The following is a 21,691-nucleotide window of genomic DNA, read 5'->3' on the forward strand; positions in this document are numbered from 1 at the left end:
GATGTAGCAGCAAATATTTTTGTAAAGTGGTAAAGATCGGATCAATCGTACCTCATGTTCCCATTTTCAAATGTAAGGTGTAGCTGGGAAGTGTAAAGGGTTCAAGCTATGATGCAAAAAATGGTCTGACTCAAACGGCGGCGTGTAAAAACACCTTTGGTTGGTGGCAAGGAGTCAAGACAAAACATGGTTAAATTCCAGGCTTCTCCCTGTCTGTGTCACCAGCTTATTGGAAGGAGGTATGACTACATCGGATATACACGTCCAGACATATTACAGCAGAAAAAAAACATATTTGTGTGCCTAAATGTAAATAAATGTTTATAGAAGACAGAGAAATGTTTGCTTTAGTGGGAAACCTAAACACAGGTTTCTGTGTAATTATTGCCTTAGTCACAGATGTTCTGTTTATGGTGTTCCTGGGAAGAAACACTACAGCGTTCCCTTCTGCCACCAGAGGCTTTATAAGGTGGCTAGGAATGAAGAAATTGATGTGAGAGGTCTGCCTTGTCTTAGGGATCTTGCCATCATTATGATAGAGAAAATCCACGCAAAGAATTCAAAGTCATTTTGTGAGGCTATAGAAAAAGGTGTGGCTGTTTAAGCTAAATGTGGCATGACTACTTAAATGAGTCATATGTAATGGATGATGTTCCAGAGGAAAGTAAAATCACTGATAATACATGGATATAATAGGTGCAGGACGTGAGCAATTTTCCTTTTTAAAAAAAAAAAAAAAAAACGAGCATTTTGTGTTTCAGCTTACACATGGATCGCTAAGGATACGAGCAATCTTGCTTGGTAAATCCTGGAAACAAAGACTAAAATCCCGAGACTATTTGCGGAGTCATTGCTTTGACAGATCAAGGGAGCTGGGAAATATAAACAGAGCATATTCTGTAATTGCTGCAGCTCTGGGCTGTGTGCTGATGCCACCCTGAAGGCCCCGCTTTGATGGTTTACAATACCTTCTCGGGGAAGTTTCCATTCTGATCCTTAGAGCGAGGCATATATGACGCTGCATATGAAAACATAAAGAAAAACAGACACTTGTGAGGTAGTGTTTGAGTTTTGCAACAGCTGGAACGGGGATTATTATGCGGGGCAGTGTTGCTTGTCCACATGCTGACGCCACGCTCACCAACAGTTACGCGCCGCTGTTGAGCCGATCCCTCCTCTTGGCGCTGGTCCGACGCCTGGGTTAAAGCATGGAAAGTGGCGCTCCTGGTCAGCGTGTCCCCGAGACTGCAGGAGCGAGTTAGCGGCATCTGTCACGTAATACAGGTTTCAGCTCACGTTGGACAAAAAAAAAAGGAAAAAAAAACCCCACACATCCTCGTCTAATCAATTTACAGTCACCAAGTATTCTTGACTTATACACAGCCACACTCTAAATCAGATAAAGCACATTTTCTCACAGGAATGTGTGGTGACTCTCTCTGTGGATTACCTTTAAATACATTAAAGGTGCATGTGGAGCATGTGATGCACTGTACGGGGAGATCATGAGAGGGGATTTTTGGTGAGAGCCATACCCTTTTGGTAAATGTGTCCATAGTGGCGCTGGAGGGAAGCAGAGAAAGTTCACCCTTCAGCATGTCGGAGTCGCTCAATTCTTTGTTGCTTAGGTCATCTGCACGGTGAAAGGAATCAGTAAATAGACAAGCATTAATCCCAACAAGTCCCGCGTACGTCAGTAAATACAACAAGCCGCTCAATCGGGCTCTTGTTTTTGCCTTTTTAAGCCAGCCTCTTCACATGGTTTTCGGCCTCTCAGCCTTTTTCTGGCGCGCAGGTCACCAGGTTTGTTTGCAGTGCATTAGCTGATGCTGATACTGGACACAGCCACATGGAGTTGCCGGGCAACCACTCAGACACAGTAAAGTCTGTCTGCTTGATGACATGCTTTTCTGACAGTCCAAGTTCTTTCCCACAGAAAACATGTTCTTATATTTTCTAAATGTCACTCGGTCAGCGAGGAGATATCTTTATTTTTTGCTATCATAACAACATGACGAATGAGGTCAAAAATACGACTTCCAATCCCGGGCACAGCTTTTTCAAGCAACAGATGGCCATTAATGTGTGTGTGGCTTCTTTGAGTTTTATTACTGGAGAGATTGAAACATCAGGACAATTAATAAAATAATAAAAAAAAGAAAACCGTGGTCTTTTCAGATAGTTTACCCAACAAAAACTCAACCTAATTTCTTAAACGCATGTTTTTCATTTCAGGGACTTGTTTCTGAAAGGCAGGTTTGACATGGATGGGGGTTTAGATGGAGGCAGAATCAGATAAGACAGTGTAATTGGTTTATGTGTGTCAGCAGTGGAATCTCGTCTGGGTCCTGGACAGACGGTTGGAGTTCAAGGAGGAGGGGCGGGAGGGGGCAGCGAGCTGGCACTCTCTCCATCACCTGGCTGCTCTGTGAATCACTCTGTGGAGGATCAAAATGTCTGGGCTCGAGCTACACAAATTCAAAACACACTGCGCGCAAAACTGTCTTCACCAGAGCAGACAAATGAGAAAGGCGATGAGCCCTGGAGAAATGCGAGGACTTGTAGGACCGGCCTCCTCCAGCTGACCTCAGACATAACAGCGTGTCTCTCAAACCCTGAGAAAATCACTTCCAGTCTCACTCCCGGACTTTTTTTTGACCGCGCATCTGAGACGGGCCACGAGATGGAGAATTGTTGAGAACAATAATGGTGGGCAGCCGTTCACCTGCGTCACCAAAGCTAAAAAAAGTAAGAGAATTTTGAGCAAGCTGAAGAACCATGGAGAAATGGACATCAGTTTCTAGTTGATCTTGCTGACAAATCAGAACTGAACTGAGATTTCTCACCTTCGACATCGTCTGCAATACAAACGCACAAACGAACGCACTGAACATGCTTTGGTCTGGAGCGCGACACAGTTTGACAACTGTTCACGCGTAGACACTCATAAGCTTAATGAAAAAGCGAGTCAAGACTTTTCAACACATTTATGTAATGGATAGGCAAAAGCGATGCTTATCGTTTCCAGTATTATTGTCCTGCTCCAGTTTGAAAAGAAAGTAGGTTCTTTGAGAGACGACCGAGGGAGGAGAGCATGCTGAGTCACAGGAACCCAAAACCTGGGAACCGCCTGACCAGCCACACATGGGGAATACTCATACAATGGCTAAAAAGGGATTCCAACAAAGGGGAACTTCTGCAAGTCCCAAAGGAGGCGTTCGATGTACTGTAGCCATGTCACATAATGACTGCAATTTCATCTGAATGGGGAACTGAGATCAAAACGAAGAGGTAACACATGAGCTCAACAGCTGGATGAAGCGAATCGTCATCTGGTGCCATTTACCTCTCGAGTTTTGCTTCATTCAAACGGAAACATTTCACACACACACACAAAGACTCGTGACATCGAGGAAACTCACCCAGGATGTGCTCAGTGAAAGATAAAAGATTAATTCCTGTGCCGAAGCTTCCTGCGACAGACAGAAACGAAACAAGTTTCTTTGAAATTATGATTATATTGCTTCTTTGAAGTAAACTGTTTGTGAGACACACTTTCTTCCATTCTTTCTTTCTTTTCTTTTCTTTGTCTTTTTTTTGTTTCTCTCTTTTTTCAATTATATTTAGTGTTATTTTTAGCTGTTTCCCATTTTCTCTGAATATGCAACACCATAAGAAGCAGCTGAGAAGACATCTGACATCATTTATTTAGACTGGTGCCGTTCCGACTGTGAGTTGTAAAAACTGTTCTTGTTTCAGCACTTTGTCTCCAGTAATGCTCCTAAGAATCACTCAAACTTGGTTAATTGTGAGTTTATCATCTGAAATAGCTCAAAGCAGTTAAAAACACCAAACGTTAATTAAACAGCTTTGCCGATGTTCAAACGGGACTATAGTAAGTATGCTTTTTCGTCAAACAAAACTAAATGCCACAAAGATGTCAGGCGATTCAAACACACAGAAGCTGGCCTGTTGTGAGTCTTTTCATGTTCACATTTCCCGTATGAAAACATGTACTAGGTTTCCCAAAAGTATGCATTTCAATAAATCTGTTTGACTCACTTTTCTGGGGATTTTCAGGGAGAGGAGCCACCTGGTAGACGCTACGTAAGGATCTGGGCTTTTCTTTGTCTTTATCTCCCTTTTTAATTGGCACAGTCTCTCTTTGTTCTCCATCGCTAAGGCCCTTGACAAGCTCAGCTTCACTATCAGCATCGGCTTCAGTCTCAGCCGGCGGGCACCCCTCCTCTGACTCCTCCATAGTCTCTGCTTTTTCTTCAAAACTCTCCTCGTCACCGGCAGCAGAAGAATTTCCATTGCTCCCGTATGTGTGCGACACACTTTCCTCTGAGTTGTTGTCAAAGAATTGATCGTCATCGACGACATCAGAGGGAGTGGGTGGGATCAGATTAATGACGGGTGGCGTGTGGAGGCTTCCAGAGGCAGGGGTGCTTCCCGTGCTGCCACTGTCATACAGCAACAGGTCCTCCTCCTGTGGCTCGTCATCGTCTGCATTGCTTGCAGTGGCTGCTTGTTCGGTGTGGGGCTGTACAGGTAGAGAAGACAGGTTCCTCAGCCGGTTCCTCTTCAGAGCCCTGGTGCAGGCAGACACAGAGGTGACTGAGCGGGCCATGCTTTTCCTCGGGGTCAGGGGGTCCTCGTCAAGCAGGCTGAAGCTGGCGTTAACTATCCCCAGATCCTCCACTGTAATCTGGATAGCCTCATTCTCACCTGATCCCTGTTGATCCAAGTGTGGATGCAAAGGCCCCCCATTAATCTTCTCTTCCTGCTCCTGCAGAGAATCCTTCTCGCTGCACAAACACGAGCAGCAGAGCATTCTGCGTGAAAAACACTTAGCTCTCTTTCTCCATGGGCGCCCGAGAGGCCGCTTTTCGTCTTCCTTTGCACTCGCCATCCCTGTGGCAGCCTGACTTTAACATTAGCAATATTGCAAAATACACAATTTTCCGGTTCGATCAGACAAACCTCTCCAGATTAGAGCAAACCAGAATGACACTCCTGTGGTAGCTAAAAATTTCTCTGTGATAGCAGATGCTGCGCTGAACAAAAACACTCGGATGCAACATGTGTTGCTTAGGAGAGGAGTGTGTGTGTGTGTGGGGGGGGGGCAGACCTATTTGTGCTCTTCAGCTCAGGTGAACACTTGAAATGAAAGCCATGCTTTGATATGTTAAACAGCACCATTACAGATACATTCTGGTTTCAAAGGGTTCTAATGAGACAGTCATACTCTGCTTAACAACAAGCCATACATTTGTGTGATTTTAAAGAGTGCATTCGTGCATGCGCCTATGCATGGCTGTGCATGTGCCAGGCCTTGTGGTTATATTAATAAGACTCTAGTGTTCAATTTCTCCTGGGGGGGATGGGGTGTCATCTGCTGGAGACAAGCAGTGTGTTTGGTAACAGGTGAGAATATGGGCTGGCGGATGCTTGGCTCATACGACCCGTATGGCATCAGATGACATTTCCTTCATTCCGCAGGCCCAGTCCTGTTCTCTGCTACTTGATAAATCATCCAGCGTTGGCTTAAAACCATTTCACCACACCACCCACATTGAAGACTCACATGAGAAGATGATATCCGCGCTTTTTTCTCACGCCTGTGAAGTGTCAGTGGAGCGATGGGAGTCACAACTCCTCCTCCAGAATCCACCTCTCACCTTGCAACCTCTCTTCATAGTAAAAGGAAGCTGCTACTGTTTGTTTAACTATTCAATTTGTTGCCTCATCATATTTCATTTCGACCCCATCGCTGTTTGGCTCGTCATCTCTGAGAAATTGAAAAAACAGTTTTCCGACAGCACGGTGCGTTCCTTCCATACAGCCTATAAAACCCACATTAACATCAGAGAGTTTTTCTTATAATTCCAGATCAGTATATTGGCCACATTTATATGGGAAACCCAGCTTTGCACTCATAAAATCTAACAGAAAGGTTGCTTTAATTGAGATTTTAACAACAGCGAACAATTTTTTCCCATATAAAAGCTAACCTCAGACACAGTAACAATTCCTAAATTAGATTAAGCAATTCTTTGACGTGTGTGTTTTCTGCTTAAGGCTGATAAGTATAAACCAGGAGTTGTTAATTGTAATTTTTTAATGCCTGAAATGAAGAGTGAACTGTTGTTTTTGTGTATAGCTACACTTCATGAAAATGTTTACCGTATACACAGTATTACCTTATTTGTTAATCTTTAAAAAATTGAAAACAAACCCTTTTAAGCTCTTTTGTTCATTAAGAAAAGATGTGGACCCCTGTTGTTAAAAAAAGGAAAAACTATATAAAATATAGAGTCTCCAGTTTAAAACAAAATAAATTAAAAAAAAACATCTGATCTTGTAAAATATTCCATGATTTGGAAACATTGTGGTTGTTAAATTACTTATAGACTGAAATTATTGATGGAAAAAATAAAAAGGCTTCAGAGAATTCAGTTTATGTGGAATAAATCAAGTGTTTCACATTTCTAAAATGCTACAATCTTATCAGGTGAATTTTATCGGACCTTTTTGGTACACATGGCGAGACCGTGACGTGATTCCAGCGAGGTCAGCTGAATGAATGACTTAGAACAAGGCTGAATATTTTTGTGTGAAAAATGCTGTTGTACTCATGTCACATATTTGTTCCCACTGGCAGTAGAGGTGATCACAGGCGGGCAACATGATCTCCTCGCAGCAGTTGCAAATCACAAACTGCATGGCTTCAGTTCACCCCATCGAAGCAGCAAAGAAAGAAGTTTGATTCAAGCGACAGATATAACATATTTGGAGAAGTGAGGAGGACAGGCATTAATGGAAATATAAACTGTTCTTCACTTAAAAACCACTACAGATCTCATTTTTGGGGGGATTAACCCTTCCAGGGAAAAGTATATGATGGATGTAAACAGTGAAATTTGGCAGTGCTTAGAGCATAAGTGCTTCAGTAAACCACTAAGCAGCACAGTGTAGGGGAAATTTGAAGGAGGGTGTTAGTGACATAATCCTTGTCAATACTTCAAGTCCAGCAAAGGGGGGCAGTAGAGAGCAGAACCACTGACAGGACATTAACCAGAGCCCACCACTTCTTAGAAGGACCTCCGCTGGTATTCACAAGTCTGGATAAAGTTAAACTGCACAAGTGCTTTTCATTCGCAGCCTAGTGAGGCCAGCTTTCAAGATATCTTATATCTGGTATTTGCAGGAATATCAAGTTTTGTCGTAATCCTTTTTACATGTTGTTTGAATATACATAAGCAGTAGGGGAACGAAAAGATGTATGTAGGATTAATGTTCCATCTCCTTTATGGGGGCTATGTTTGAAATTAGCTGAAAATCTGTGACCTCTCTGGCAGATTTATGAAAAATAAGTTCCTTATGATAAATGCCGAGAGACAGTGTAAGTGACAGAGCAGACAAAGATGAATGCTTCACAGCTGCTGCTGCAGCCTGGGGCAATTTGTGGGAGAGATGACTGAGAGAAACATGGAAACCCACGACTCTTCACTCCCTGAGTGACGATATAACTTTTCAACTATTGTGATTATTTGTCCTCAACTGAGCCCCGTGGGTTTGTTTGATTTTCTCTCCCTGCATTCATGAAGTTGCATCACCGAGACCTTTTTGGTTTTCTGTGAGCAGTCCTACATGTCCAGACGTGGGTCTGTGGGTATCTGCGCATGCTCTGACTGTGTTTATTAGCTGGTCTCAGGAACGGAGAGTGGTAAACTCTGGACAGCCCTGAGACGGCTGCGCAGCCAACATCAACACCAGCCCCGGGCTCTGGGAGGGCTCCTCTCTCAAACACGCTCACGTCTCGCTCAGCTGCAGCGCTGCGAAACATGTTGAACATTTCCTGTGACAGTCATGTTTCCATAGGCATCAAGAGTCAGCGTCCATAGTCAGCAGCGGGTTCTGTGGTGAACATGACCCTGTTTGGTCATGCAGAGAACTCACACAGGCACACACACACACACACACACACACACCCTCACAAAGAGAGGGGGGAAAAAGAAGGGAAGAAAACGACATGGAGGCTTTTTCTTCACTCCAATTTTCAGAAGAAGCGAATGTTTCAACCCGTCTATAATTGCATTTTCTAAACAAGACAGCAGCATGAGTCACTTTCCACAGGCAAGGAATGTCCCCTTTTCCTGTGGAATCGGGCGATTGGAAGCAGTGCCAATACTTCAGAATAACATCCACTAACTATTTATATTGTCAGGTATGTTGAGCAGCCACAGGGGGCCAAACAACAGGGCGGCACTCAGCGGCAAGTGGAGGGGGAGGGAAGTGGGGGTCTGGAAAAATAAGCATTTCCAACCACGATTGTAGTGTTCCTAAAGTCAACACATCACGAATCAAAACTTTTCACCGTCAAGTTTGTCTCAAGCACACGCATCCATTTTTTGTTTCCTGTTTGCTCTCACCGCCTCTTGGAAGTCTTACCAAGTGTGCCAAATATTTGCAGTTTCCCCTGTGGCGGATACCTAATAGCATGAGAAAAGAAGTTCAGAGGGGGGAGAAGAAGAGGGCAGTGACCTTGAGAACTCCTGGGTTGAACTTTCCCCTCCATTCCCCCTTCGCCAGCCAGTCCTTCTCTCTCTAATCAATTACTGTTGGCAGTCAGGAGACCACCAATGATTAGCAACAGCAAGGCAGACGTGGTTTGGGGGGGTTAGAGTGGGGGATGTGGGAGGGTGGTGTGTGTGTGTGTGTGTGTGTGTGTGTGTGTGTGTGTGTGTGTGTGTGTGTGTGTGTGTGTGTGTGTGTGTGTGTGTGTGTGTGTGTGTGTGTGTGTGTGTGTGTGTGGTGGGGGGGGGGTTCTGGCGAGGAGAGGAAAGAGGTCCTGCAAACAGCTTTGATCAAAACGCTGCCTCCAGAAAAGCGTAATGCATCCCCCCCCCCGGTTTAAATGACCCTTGAAAAGTTTTATTTATCTGTGAGAATGAAAGATGGCATCCCTTTGTGTTCTGTCCCACAGACTGTTGCACGTGAGCAGATACCCACAGATCTCAAATACTGTTTACACTCGCACATGCACAGTAGAAGCCAGCCGAGACGGACAAGCTGAAACACAACAACAGAGAAACACTGCGCATAAACACAAACTTTTTTTGGGGGTTGTTGTTGTTCGGCTCTTTGAAGAAGTACGGAAATAATTTACAGGCTCCTCTCTCTCTCTCTCTTTTTTTTTTTTTTTTTTTATGAGAATCTGTGCTGTTCCCACGCCCAGTGTGGCAGGAAAGCTCGACAAAATCATTTGTCTTAGATTGGTTGATTGGCTTGCTGGAATCTGAGCGCGTCTATGACTGAGATGGAAGTTTCACCGCACCCACCCACAACCACCCTCCTCACTCATTTGTGCATTCGCCCTCTTCGTTCTCTGATTCTACCGTCTCGACCCTTCATGTTTATAGTTTTTTTTTTTTTTTTTTAATGGCGTTGAAGTGAGACTAACAGAGACAGGAGTGCTGTACTCCTGCAGACAGCATACATGTCATTAATTTATCCATCTTGTTTTATGACCATGGAGTAAGATCCTGATAGTTTATCTGAAGGAGGGAGTTGAGAGATATACAGAGGGAGAAAGATTTTTTTTTTCTCAGAGAAAAAACTGCTACAGGAGATAGAGGATGTATACCAGAGAATCGGGGATATAAAAGCAGACTCCAGCAGGCTCACACAAACCTGCTTTACAAGATACAGCTTCCTCCAGAGCACTCTGTGGCGAGCCCTTTCTCCCGCTCTCCCTGAACACAATTAATGGTATTATGAGCACTATTGGAAAGCTCAACGAAACAGTCATGCCTGTTATTTTCCCATGGGAACACCATTTTGTGTGGATGCCAAGTGCTCTGAAGTGTATGGTTATCTCTTTTAGCTGATGTTCTCCTTTGGGACGACAGCGATAGCTTTGAGGAAATAAAAGAAAATCAAAATAAGCTTTATCTGTAATTTCAGAGGCAACCAGGATTATCATGAGACCCCTCTGACCAATGCAGACAGAGCACTGAAGGGTACTTTAGGAATCTGCTCCCCTTTCATTACTTTCTATGCTGCGTTAGTCTTTGTCATGAGAAGTTTTTCACAGTCAGGCAAGTATGGTCACTGCGACGTCCACAGCTAACGCATCTGAGTCTCATCGGGCAGGCATTTCAAAGCTGCTGTCATGGGTGTTTAGAAAGGCGCAGACTAAGGACAAAGGCCCACTATTGGCAACATGTCCATTTGTAGTCCCTTTGAGGTTTTCTAACGATGCCTGTGCCCTCATAGAAATCACTGCAAATTAATTTTAACACTCAGTCAAAAGACAGATTAGTGCCGAGAGGATGGCACAAAGGGTGTTAAATATGGCGAGCAGCATGCTGGACCACAGGCCAAGCCCCGGACACATTACCCACAGCTGCCAACATTGACCTATTTTCACTAAACCAGCTTAAAGATTTTTTAGCATCCTCTATTGTGCAACGATTTTGGGAAGCACATCATTTAAGTTTCATCTGCATGACCCCCTTTGGGCATGGTGCCCTTTGATGCCTCTCATAAAGGCAGTGAAGGGGGTTTTAATTAAGTGTGGCAGGTGATTAGATGGTCCATATTTGTGTGGACGGATAGGGGCAGATGTTGCAAGAGGCAACCTAAAGGAAATAGCTCTAGAAATAATACAAATAAGGGCCCACACCATTGTGGTGGCGACTTCAGTCACAGACACGACCCTCACTCTTAAACTTAAAGAGAAAAGTGATTTCAGATTCAATTATCTTCTTTGTTGGACGAAATGGTGAGCAGATGGCAACAATAGTCACGGGCCTCACTGCGTTCAGCCCTGTTCAGGGACTTCTTTTCTTTGCGACAAATTTACCGTGGCCTCATGAGGTTTTCATTGAAGTGTTAGCACAAGGAGGTGAAGCTTGCCAACAGGTCAATGGCATTAAAGACATGACAGAGGTCCAACGCGTCAGCATATTTTATCTAACTCCTTCGGACACCATGCCCTCTCCTGAAGAGATGTGCTTTGTCTGCTCGCACACTCAGTCAGCTTGATTTTTGGATTTTTTCCACTGAGGAACTGTGCTCAGTGTCCTTTAACTTCCTTTACCGCACATTTTACAATTCATTCTGACAAGATAAACCAACAGTTTTGTGGGTCAGAAAGGAAAAACGATCTTTTCGTGGTGTGAATCATCATCTGAATAATGTGAATACCAGTTACAGCCAGTCATAAGTTACAAAGGTCAGTAATTCTTTCTGATTGAGATGACTAATTTCTAGTCAGTGCAGTCCGTGGGAGAAACTTAAGACTAGTCTGAATTTGTCTGCTGGCTGAGATTCTTCGCGCACGGCAACAAAGACATTTAAATGATAATCAAGTTTGATTTAAACAAATAAAGTCCCTCCATTTAAGGGTCCATAAATTTGGATCTGTTGGAGAGGCAGTGAAGGAGCATGGGGTAAACTCCTGATTAGATTCATGCCATGGCTGAAGGAGAGGGGAATGTGTTTACTTTTCGGAAATAGCCATGAATAAAACAAATGGGACCGCGGAGAAATCGTATGACTCTTTGTGAGTGAGAGGATAGATCCAGAGCGCTCTAGCAGACAAGTGATCCTGAAGAAAGTGAAGTGAGTTACAGTTGTTTATGAAGCAGTGTAGTGCGACTGTATACCATAAAAGTATAGCTCCCCTTGACATGTCCTTAACATGAAACTAAAACTAATAAACAGGGTCTGAAACATAAACCCCGTATTCCCCTTTTTCAGTCTAATGCTCACAGTGGATTATCACTCATTATTGGCTTCATTTCATGATGTCTGCTCTACCATATGTCTATATATTGGTGTTGAGGGGGTTACAAATATCAGGGGTGCCTGGAAAAAAAACAAACTGAATCACCTCTTTTACGATGTGCTTCTACCGGCATGTCTCTGCCTTGTTAGATAGATAGACAAACAGAAGACATGTTTTACCGAGGCATGTTTTTGCCCTAACATCAACAAGTGTGAGTGGGAAGCAAACAATTTGTTTTCAACACAAACTCAAAAATCAATGTGGCAAATTATTTGCATGTCAGCAGAGCAGTCAGTTAACCCACTTCATTGCACTGACTTGTGTGATTAGTACAATAATAATATATGTTGCGAACATCAAATAGAGCATGTGGTTTCCTCCATTAGGTCATTATGGTTTGCTTCTCTCCGGTCCATTATCCTCAAATTACTGACTAGAAAGTTTTTGTTAAGACTATTTGGTATCATATTTGCATATTACAGCCGATGCACCTTCTTTGATATTACAATGGCTGCGCTTGTCTGTGTATCTTCACATACCTACTGGGTGAAGGGAAACTCATTCAAAACTGATAAAGAAACAAAACCTGTAACATCATCATTAATTTAATCAGATCTATAAAAGGAAAGGAAATGGTATTTCTCCAAATTCTTCCTCTTTCTTTATTTCTCATAAAACCTGCTATTAAAGCTCCGGCAGTGTAGCGGCAGGACAAAGGCTATCTTTGAGAGCATGCTATCACAGGTAATCAACACCTACAAATGGCCCTAACAGAAACGCAGTGACACAACAGGATCAAATGTACTGTATTCTTATTGATCAGCCGTGAAAAGTTTTGCGCGCGCTGCCAACGTTTGATGAACCCGGGCTGTGATCCTTTAATTTCACAGGCCCAAGTGATGATAGAAACCCGAACCTTCTCAGCTGCTAAATGAGAAAAAGGCAGCACAATAGCGGCTCATTTCCTTCTCTGAATGGACTTTTAAAGTGACCATATCCTTATTCATCTCATTGCTATTGTCAGAATTTGCATGGCACAAACTTCTGCTCCACCTGAAATTGCGTCGCGGCCTGTTCGTAGTAATTACAATTTTGTCATTTTGCACAGGAAATTGCTTTCCTCAGAAAAGCATTTTTTTTTAAAAACTGAAACCTCATCACATTTTGATTCGTCTGTTGTGGCAGCTACTCTCGAGGCCAGGCCAGGAGATCTGGGTCACGTTTGTGTCTGTTTTCAGGTTAAGGTGTTAAAATCTTGTTGCGATCCCTCAAACTTGTGTGTGGAGTTTGTTGCCTCACGAATAATCTCCTCTGTCCTCTGTGCTGCTGGTGTGCGAGCAGAGTATTTGTGTTCTTTTCCTCCTGTGCTGACGGTCCTCTCAGGAGGCCATTAATGCCGAATGTCTAGTCACGCTAGACGGCAGCGGGCTGTTTTAGTACTCAGGTTGCCAAAGGTTGCTCTCTCACCTTGACCCAAGTGAAACAGGAGACCATGAATACCGTCTTCCCCCGTCTCTTCAAATAGCAACATCAGGGCTTTTACACCAGTGGAAGCGAAGCAACTGGAAAGCCATTGTTTCTCTGAACAGTCAGAGTTACATTAGTGTCATTTTCCATAGTTTGCTGTTCTTTTGTTTTTGTCCCACTCCTTTTCTCTTGGGTTACCCTTGTTGTGATTGAAAGTAATATGGTGGGTTACACCTCCTGTTCAGTGCAGCCGTCTTATATTCCACTTTTTGTTGTATCAGCATTAAACTGGGACCATTAGGAGCTAACAAGAACGCACCGTCATGGCGGTCCACATTTTTTTCGGCAACACTTATTAAACAGGCATATTAGCCATTACAGCTGCAGGACTAGGGGCCGAGCCTTTGTAAAATTGCTAATATCAGCACAATGAAAAGGAGTCCTGACATTCTCGCTCCGTGTCTCCCCGAGGCTGTTTAAACACAGGAAACTTGTCACACTCCAGCTTCAGCACACTGCAACCTGTTACAGCTGTCAAATAGACAGCAGCTTAGACTGAGGGTCAGCTCGTGGGTCAAAAGAAGGGAACAGGTTCATATTGTCAGTTTGATTAGGACTCGTCCTCGTTCACAAAACCGTGTCCCCGGCAGCCCCCTCGACTCACACCAGGCCTGGGTGGAATGCTGGGGAATCTGATGGCAGACAGGAAGTCCTTATTGTACTAGTGCAGAGATCCCGGAGCCAGACAGCATACAGGAGCGATGTCATCCCTGGCCGGGCCAGGCATATCTTTGTGCTTGCTCACTGCGTAACAAAGACGTAAATAAACACGGTTACCCCCACTGGTCTTCAACTGTCATTTCAATTAGGCAGAGGAGTGATCGAAAGCTGTGGCCTGTGGTTTTCCCAGCCATACTGTTACCTCTGACCCCTGTGGCTCGTGCCTGAGGTGATTTTCTTTATTAGTCCAGGGGGTCACTATTTAGCCCCATAGCCATCGGTAGCTGGCCTAAATCTGCAGAGTCAACACTCTGCCTTCCTGGCTGTTAGCTGCATTAGCACACTGAAGCCCACAGCCCTTCCACTCCCACTCCGCAAACATCCTCCCTAAGGCCCGATAACATCTCTGTCCCATCCATTCATGAGCTGGCCAAGAGCCCATGTTCTGAACCTGGGGTGCTGCATACGGCAATGTCGTGAGGCTTTCTATGAAGTCTTTTTGAATTTTGATCTTCGAGAGCGAACAAACGTTTTAAGAGCTTTATAAAGTTTAGAGTTGTTGTCAAGATAAGAAAACTAACTCGACAGCTGGCAGTAAACTCACTCAATGTTTAAACTTGTGTGGCTTGTTAAAGTTTACTTATCTTGAACACCTTTTCAACATCCAAAGGAAGATAAACAAACACTCTTGTTACAATCTGATAGAAATTCAACATTTGGTAGACCTCACCAGTGGAAGGTTGGACTGTTTTTGCACTCAGAACTACCTTCATTCTTTGTGGCATACATTCAACAAAGTGGTGGGAAAAAAAATCCCAGCAATATAATGGCATCCTACTGCTGCAGCAGATTTGTCAGTAGCACATCCATGAAATTAATCTCCTGTTTCAGCCACATTACTAATCATTTGGTCCAGTGAATTCATGGTCGGCTTGAGCAAACAGATTGAGATGACTGGAGCTTTGTGACATGGCGCGTTGTTGCGATGGTTATAATGTGGTTTTGAAGGGTCAGCAGCACCTCTGGTAGAATGTGGTGTTTGAACAATAGTTAGTAAGTACAAATTGTGGCTAAAATACTGTATCTTCCACATCATGACCCGACTATTAGCAGTTTGAACCGCTGATATCTCCAAGGCACCTTCATATTGAGAACGGATGGATATTTTCTCCTTTTCAGTTAATTTCCCTCAGAAGTAGGAAAATCCCAGTAAATCAGCAAAATCTAAAATACTCTGGCACTTCTCCTTCAGGATGCTCGGTTTGATCTCCAGCAGCTTATCTGAACCACGTCTACAGTACAACCCTAAATGCATTAATCCATCTATTTATCTTAATGAGCAGTTGAAAACTGTGACTGTAACGTAGCCAATGACTCCAGAAATTGTAAAATCATGCATATCTCCTAGTTATTTTGGAAAAAAAAAAAATCTGCCTGTCCTCTGGAACACTTTAATTTTGTAAGTCGTGACTTTATTTCAGTCAGACCTCAGTGCAAACCAAACTGAAGCAAATCAGTTAACAGTGCTTTGACCAGATGTTACATTTTCTAAGAAGTGAAGCTTTCTGGATTCGGTTGATGTTTTGTTCATGACAATAAATCACAAAGTTGTATAATTAGCGTCCTCCACATTCTCATTCGTTGTGGTGTGCCACGGATATGTTTCTGTTTTTGATATTCTTCTGCAGATTTCTCAAGGTATTTCAGCCATCAATTTTCCCATGGAGGAAGAGATAGAGACAAATGGCAATTACACAGGAGGGAAATCTGGTGAGGAATAAAATGGGCCGTTGTGATAATCCTCCAGGAAGGGATTTACAATCCCGCCTATCAAGCTTTTTTCTCATTACGCATTTTTTTAAAATCCTTTAACAATACATTGCATGTGATTACAGCATTTAACACAGATAAATCCCCAAATCTATCATTTCATGTTGGGTTTTTTTTCATCTAACTCTTTTTTTTTTTTTTTTTTTTTTTAGAAACAGCATACAGCAAACACAAGTTCCTCCAACTCCCCTTTAACCCCCTAGCTTCACCTGTCCTGAACCTAATCTCTCGGACCATCTTGGCCACACAAAGGCCTGTCAGCCTGGGTAAGATGATGCCTTATTGGTGGTGGTCTCTAAAGACCATTGAGAACAATGGATCAAATACAAACCAAAATACAAAGAGGCTTTGAACTATTGTTGTTCTTCTCTTTCCCTCTATTGCTCCTGCCCACCACCACCTCCCTCTGCTCCTCCTATGCTCCAGATAGCTCTCCAGCTATCCAGGCCAGTGAAAGTGTCTCATTCTAGGGGATTTACCTATCTCCTCTACCTGGTACCTAGATAAGAGTGGCTTCTTGCTGAATACATGTACATTTAACAGCTCCATACTGCCTCTCTATTTCTTTTTAAAACTCTGATAAAAGTCTGCCCTGGAATTCCCCCACATCCATGTGACTGCAGTCAAAACAAATGTAGTTGGAGACCATGGGCGTGTAGGTAGATCATGTTCACTTTGGAGGGGAAAAGCAGGATTTGAGAGTAGGTTATTACATGCCGTAAGATTATGTTTAATCCAAATGATTATCGATTACGATGTAAACAAAATCCTACCCTATACAATCCACTCCCTTCCCATAATAATTCTCTCGTCTTCTATCCTGGCCTTTTACTAGTGCATTAAACATGAGTCGTGAAAAATGACACAAATAGTCATCTACATAATGCTTTGATGCTCGAGAGAAAAGCTTTGCAAGAGGGGTTTGGGTATTCAACGAGAACAGCCGCATAACTGCACGGTCACACAAACAGGCATAAAAACGTCATTTGTTTTCAGAAATAAGCCTCACATTGACGACTGTCAAAAGGAGACTTGGAAAATCAGCAGCTTATTTGTGTGCAGCAAAGCTCTGCCAGCTTTCATGAATGAGACAATAAAAGAGTCAAACGGCACATTTCAAGTTTCCAAATGTTTGAAAAATGGGACTTTCAAGGAATCTCAGGGAATCCGATCCTTGGATATCAATCTCTGTCTGCATGATAAAGACACTGATGACGGAGGAGTTGATCACAAGCCGGGGGTGGGGTCCATGCATATTTGTCTGCAGTTCTACAGTAAATGCTGCTGTCTCCACCCAAACTCAAACCACTCCACAGACTTGTCTGTCCTCCCGAGCTGTCTGCCGACGTCGAGTCTAACATACTGTAAGCACTGCGTTTACCTTCATCCTATCAAACATTTCCACAAGACAGGACCACGAGGAGCCCCAGCTAATGAGAAAACAACATGTATGTAATCAGCTTGGGAGAACGGGGGGAATTCTGCAAACCTCAGTAAAGCTATCGCTGGCGGAGGCTGCATATGATACAGGCTTGTCAGTTTCTGCCAGCTGGCACCGACAACCCTGGCAAAACTACGCCTGGTGGTTAATGGATCATAAAGGTTTGCTGGGAGCCGCTTCACAGCTCGAGTTGATTTAGCAATGTAACACAAACCCATTAGTGCTGCGTTTTTCTGTAAGCGAGCATGGCATTTAGACTCCATGCACCATGCCGGCTCCATGTAGCAAAACGCAGACTTATAGCACCATAAATCATCACGCCTAGGCGATTCTCACAAAAAGACAGTTACACATTTCATCAAAAGAAATGATACAGCTTATCACATAATAACTAAAATTATTGACACGCCCAAAGTAATTATTCTCAACGGCTTCATGTTAAACTGGAGGAGTAATTTCCTAACCATTCAGTCCACACAAGCTGGCTATTAAATGCAAAATGGTGCCAGTGTGTGACTAAATGAAAAAAAGAAGAAAGTGCCCCCCCCCCCCCCCCCCAACTATCTTTTAATAATACAGCCCTGTGGTTGTGCTGTCTATTTTCACAGCTTTCAACAAACATCCTCTTACCATAAAAAAGGCTAGATTTAAAGATAAATGCATCTTTAAAGTCAAATAACAGGTGTGTTCTTACCTCATTACAAAAAGTGCCCTCATTGCAGGGTTGTGCGCTGAAAACGAAGAACACTGTGAAGATATCACTGAATGCTTGTTTTCTCTGTTTGAAGATAAGTGACAGACTGGAGATGGTGTGCTGGCATGAGGACAAGCCTGGCTGGCTGACAGAGAGGGATTAAACTGTATTAAGAGGGTCCAGATGCAGAGCCACATGCACATTGGTTCAAACTAATTCTCTGACACAGTGACACAGTGCGCTGGTGGATAAACAATGAACGCAGCCTCGTCAATTCCTTCGCTGTGCAACATTGATGCTTGCACACTGGTTTCTATCAAAGTTTTGAATATGGTTAAAGATAATTAAATGTTAGTTGATGTTGCTATAACGGTGCAATGTTGGTTCTTTCACATGCGCCCTTGCATCATCCATTTGTCTGTCGCTTCGTTGTTTAAAGCTGATTATAGCGGGCCAGATGGGCCCCAGTGCCCACGCCCAGTCTGCCTGTGCTACAACTCCTCCCCTTGCAGATGATGCACATCTGTATGTGACAAATAGACAAACTGGGTCAGGGCTGTATATTCGAGGATAATACATTATATGTGTACAGTGTGTGTTTTACAGATTTCTACATCATAATCTTTGCTGTAACATCATTGAAGTCATAATAACACAAAATCCCATCCCAAGACATCCACATGACAATCTCATCTTCCTCTATGGTCCATTCAAATTACATTTTTCTCGACAACGTGTCTTCTTTGTTAGGTCATTGAGAGAGGACAGAGAGTTTCTAAACCTGTACTGTACCTACAAAGGCCAGAAAGTCCCCAGCTGGAGCTCAGAGGCTGGCCTTGCTCCCTGGACAGCCTCTCCTGGAAGTCTCTTGTGACCTTTCAGACTTTCCATAAATCTGCTGAGTGATTGCGGTGGTCAATTAACACTCTGTGAATTGCTCCCGGTGGAGGGAACAGTCACATCCGTAACAGCAAGAAACCAAAGCCTTGGGTTCACCCTGAGTTCTGCCATAATAACACACACAGTGGACCTGGTAGAAAGACAAATGGGTCGAAGGCTCAAAACTATAATAGCAGCTATTGTGCTGGTAGTCACACAGTCACTCAAGTGCAATATTCAGGAAGACCATTTCATTACATCCAATACAGCCTCAATCATGTGTAAAATTTGCAGTTTGAATGGGCTTGCTATCATATCAATCATCAGAGGCTGCAGTGAAGGCTAATGGAGGCCCTTTCTTCCTGCTAACTCTTTGTGTATTTTTTTCCCATCTGCAGTATCAGAGTTTGGCTCAATTTAACCGTTTTTTTAATCAAGACGGGACTGACGGTCATTATTGTTGTGCTGAACCAGGTTGTTCACGACAATATGTTTCCTCAAGATTAGAAGTAGCCCTGCCGGAGGAAAGAAATTAGTCAAATTTAAGGACGTTTTGAAGTTAAATGCAGCAGCAAGCCTGCAGATAAAGAAATTTGACTGTATTACAGCTTGAAAGCTGATGAACTTTTAAACTTTGACGTAGATTTTAGTTATGCTTCTATGAAGTTCCCTGAAATCTGCCAGTCTGTTGCTCGTACAAATGTTTGATGTATTTCCACACAGAAAATAAACTGGTTTTGTAAAAATCATAGAAGCGGGTAAAGTTTATGTCTTTCACTATGTAAAAGTAAAACAAACCTTCTATTAAACCTTTTATTACTGCTAATTTGAAACCGTCTGAGACTACTAAGTGGGTGTACCTTTTTAATTGTTAATCATCTGTTTCTTACTTTCGTTAACAATTTCTTTCTCTTTGTTAAAAGGCTGCACGGAGGTCACCACATGAACATTACTTTAGTAATACGAGTTATCAGAGTCTGAAATGTTCCAGTTTTTACTTTTTCCACGATGAAAAACACAAAGTGTAGTCCTGCAGTTGCTTTTCATATCTCTTTGAGATGTAAGTTTTGTTTGCTTTGCATGATACCATGTTGAGCAGCTACACATGCGGTGGCGCTCTCCTGTCCCTCCATTGAAAATCCACCCTTTATGAAACTGGCTTCAAATGAACATGCAATCAAACTGCTATAATCATTGTTGAAAAACACAGAACATATTAACATGATGGCACTTACGTCCACCAGAAACGTTGAATTCAAGGAAAAATAAAATGTTGACATAAAAAGAAAAATGATGCATGCATTTGCCTTGATTAAAATCCTTCACTTCTTATTCTCTGCATGCTGTTGGGTGTCCCTTCTTTTGTTGGTTGAGTCCAACATTGTATAATCAAGGTGAAAACATGCTTCAAGAGGCACGTGACAATCTGAGAAGCACTTCTCCTCTGGCACGGTCCGTTTCAGGAGTGAATGGAGTCACTTTATGAATGCAAACATGGGGAAGTATGTAACTGACGATGCTGACATTTGAGATTCACCCAGCAGATGTAGGAAGTAAAGGAAGTCCCAAAAGGGAAGTGGTGCATCATCACATCAATGAATCACAAGCTGTTCGTAAAAATAAAAAAATAAAAAATCATGTCATCATCGCTGAGAGATCAGCTTTCAGTTTTGTGCATAATTTTTTGTTTAACACTGCATGTGCAGAAAAAGCTGCATATAAAGTATAAATGTTGAATTCAAATCTATTTCGATCGATAATGTGTGCAGACAATGACGTGCCACTAAAGGACCGTCGAGCGAAGCCCGGTGATTGCCTTAACATCCAAGTCAGAGTCACTTCAGTTTTTCATTGTGATTCTCACAGTGTTTCCTTTGTCGTGCCAAATGTCCATTGTGAGAGGTGAAAGCTTTAAAGAAAACAATAATAAGCTACCCTGTTTTTAATTGCATGTGCAGCTCCGCTCCAAACGTTCATTAGCCTGAAATGACATCATTTGCGGCCACACTTTTTGGGTGTGTGTGTATGTGTGTCGACGGTTCAACACATTTTATTTTGTTTACAGATATTGTGACTTGATGTGTGGAAAATAGGTGGTCAGTAGCCCCACAAACCCTGTAATTTGCACTTTGTTGGCTTTGTTTTTTTATGACACTGCAAACAATTATCCATACAAGGAACATCCTATAAAAGACACTAATATAAACATTTTAAGACCTCAGACAATCTTTTCTCCAGTGCAAAGATGTTAAAGCAAGTCAACACATGACTTCATCAAACTCTGTTTTATCTATGGATTGAAAACGTATGCTCAGCAAGGTGCCTGGCTTGAGGTCAATAGCGAACACTTGCAGCGTTTTCTACTACCAAGTCGAGTTTAACTTTGCAGAACCCCAGCTGTGGCTTTTGGTTGCTAGTAAAATGTTTTTATGTCTAGACATGGCACTGAAATAGCAACAGTGAATCTATTTAGCTGAGTGTCAGCTGGGTGAGTGTACTTTCTCATGAGGGAAAGGAGGACAAAAAAGCACACCGTTCAATAGATCTGTCAGCAACCATGGAAATGTTGATGCTGTTTGAAATGGCGATGATATCTGATCAAGGACGTCTGAAATGGGATGGCTTTGCTAATTTTATAGTAATGTTTGGAAAATAACTTGTCAATGTCATTTGTGGTCAATTCCACCTTCTTTACTTCTTTATCCAACTTGGAGTTCTGGGGTTTAGAGTATAGTCCATCACAGGGAAAACGCAGAGAGACAGACAATGTGTGCAGACATAGAAAGTGGAAAGTGGGAAACAACATGCATGCACAGGAAGAATTTGCAAACTGCACACAGAAAGATCTACAAATACAAGA

The 21,691-nt window shown here is 42.8% G+C and overlaps 1 protein-coding gene across 1 annotated transcript in view; it reads right to left on the bottom strand.

Annotated features, from left to right (window-relative positions):
* LOC308121136 (uncharacterized protein) overlaps positions 1-18,067 on the bottom strand; it is a 29,533-nt gene extending 11,466 nt beyond the window's left edge. Inside the window, exons 1-4 of the mRNA XM_080482225.1 lie at positions 17,953-18,067; positions 1,536-1,633; positions 1,142-1,268; positions 969-1,018 (exon numbers count right to left, since the gene is read on the bottom strand). Of these exons, the coding sequence (XP_080338351.1) occupies positions 969-1,018; positions 1,142-1,268; positions 1,536-1,598 (240 nt within the window). The 5' untranslated portion in view covers positions 1,599-1,633; positions 17,953-18,067. The remainder of the gene's footprint in view (positions 1-968; positions 1,019-1,141; positions 1,269-1,535; positions 1,634-17,952) is intronic.
* Between the last annotated feature and the right edge of the window lie 3,624 nt (positions 18,068-21,691).

The sequence above is a fragment of the Lipophrys pholis genome (assembly GCF_963383615.2).
Source record: "Lipophrys pholis genome assembly, chromosome: 15".
In the NCBI taxonomy this organism is placed as follows: domain Eukaryota; kingdom Metazoa; phylum Chordata; class Actinopteri; order Blenniiformes; family Blenniidae; genus Lipophrys; species Lipophrys pholis.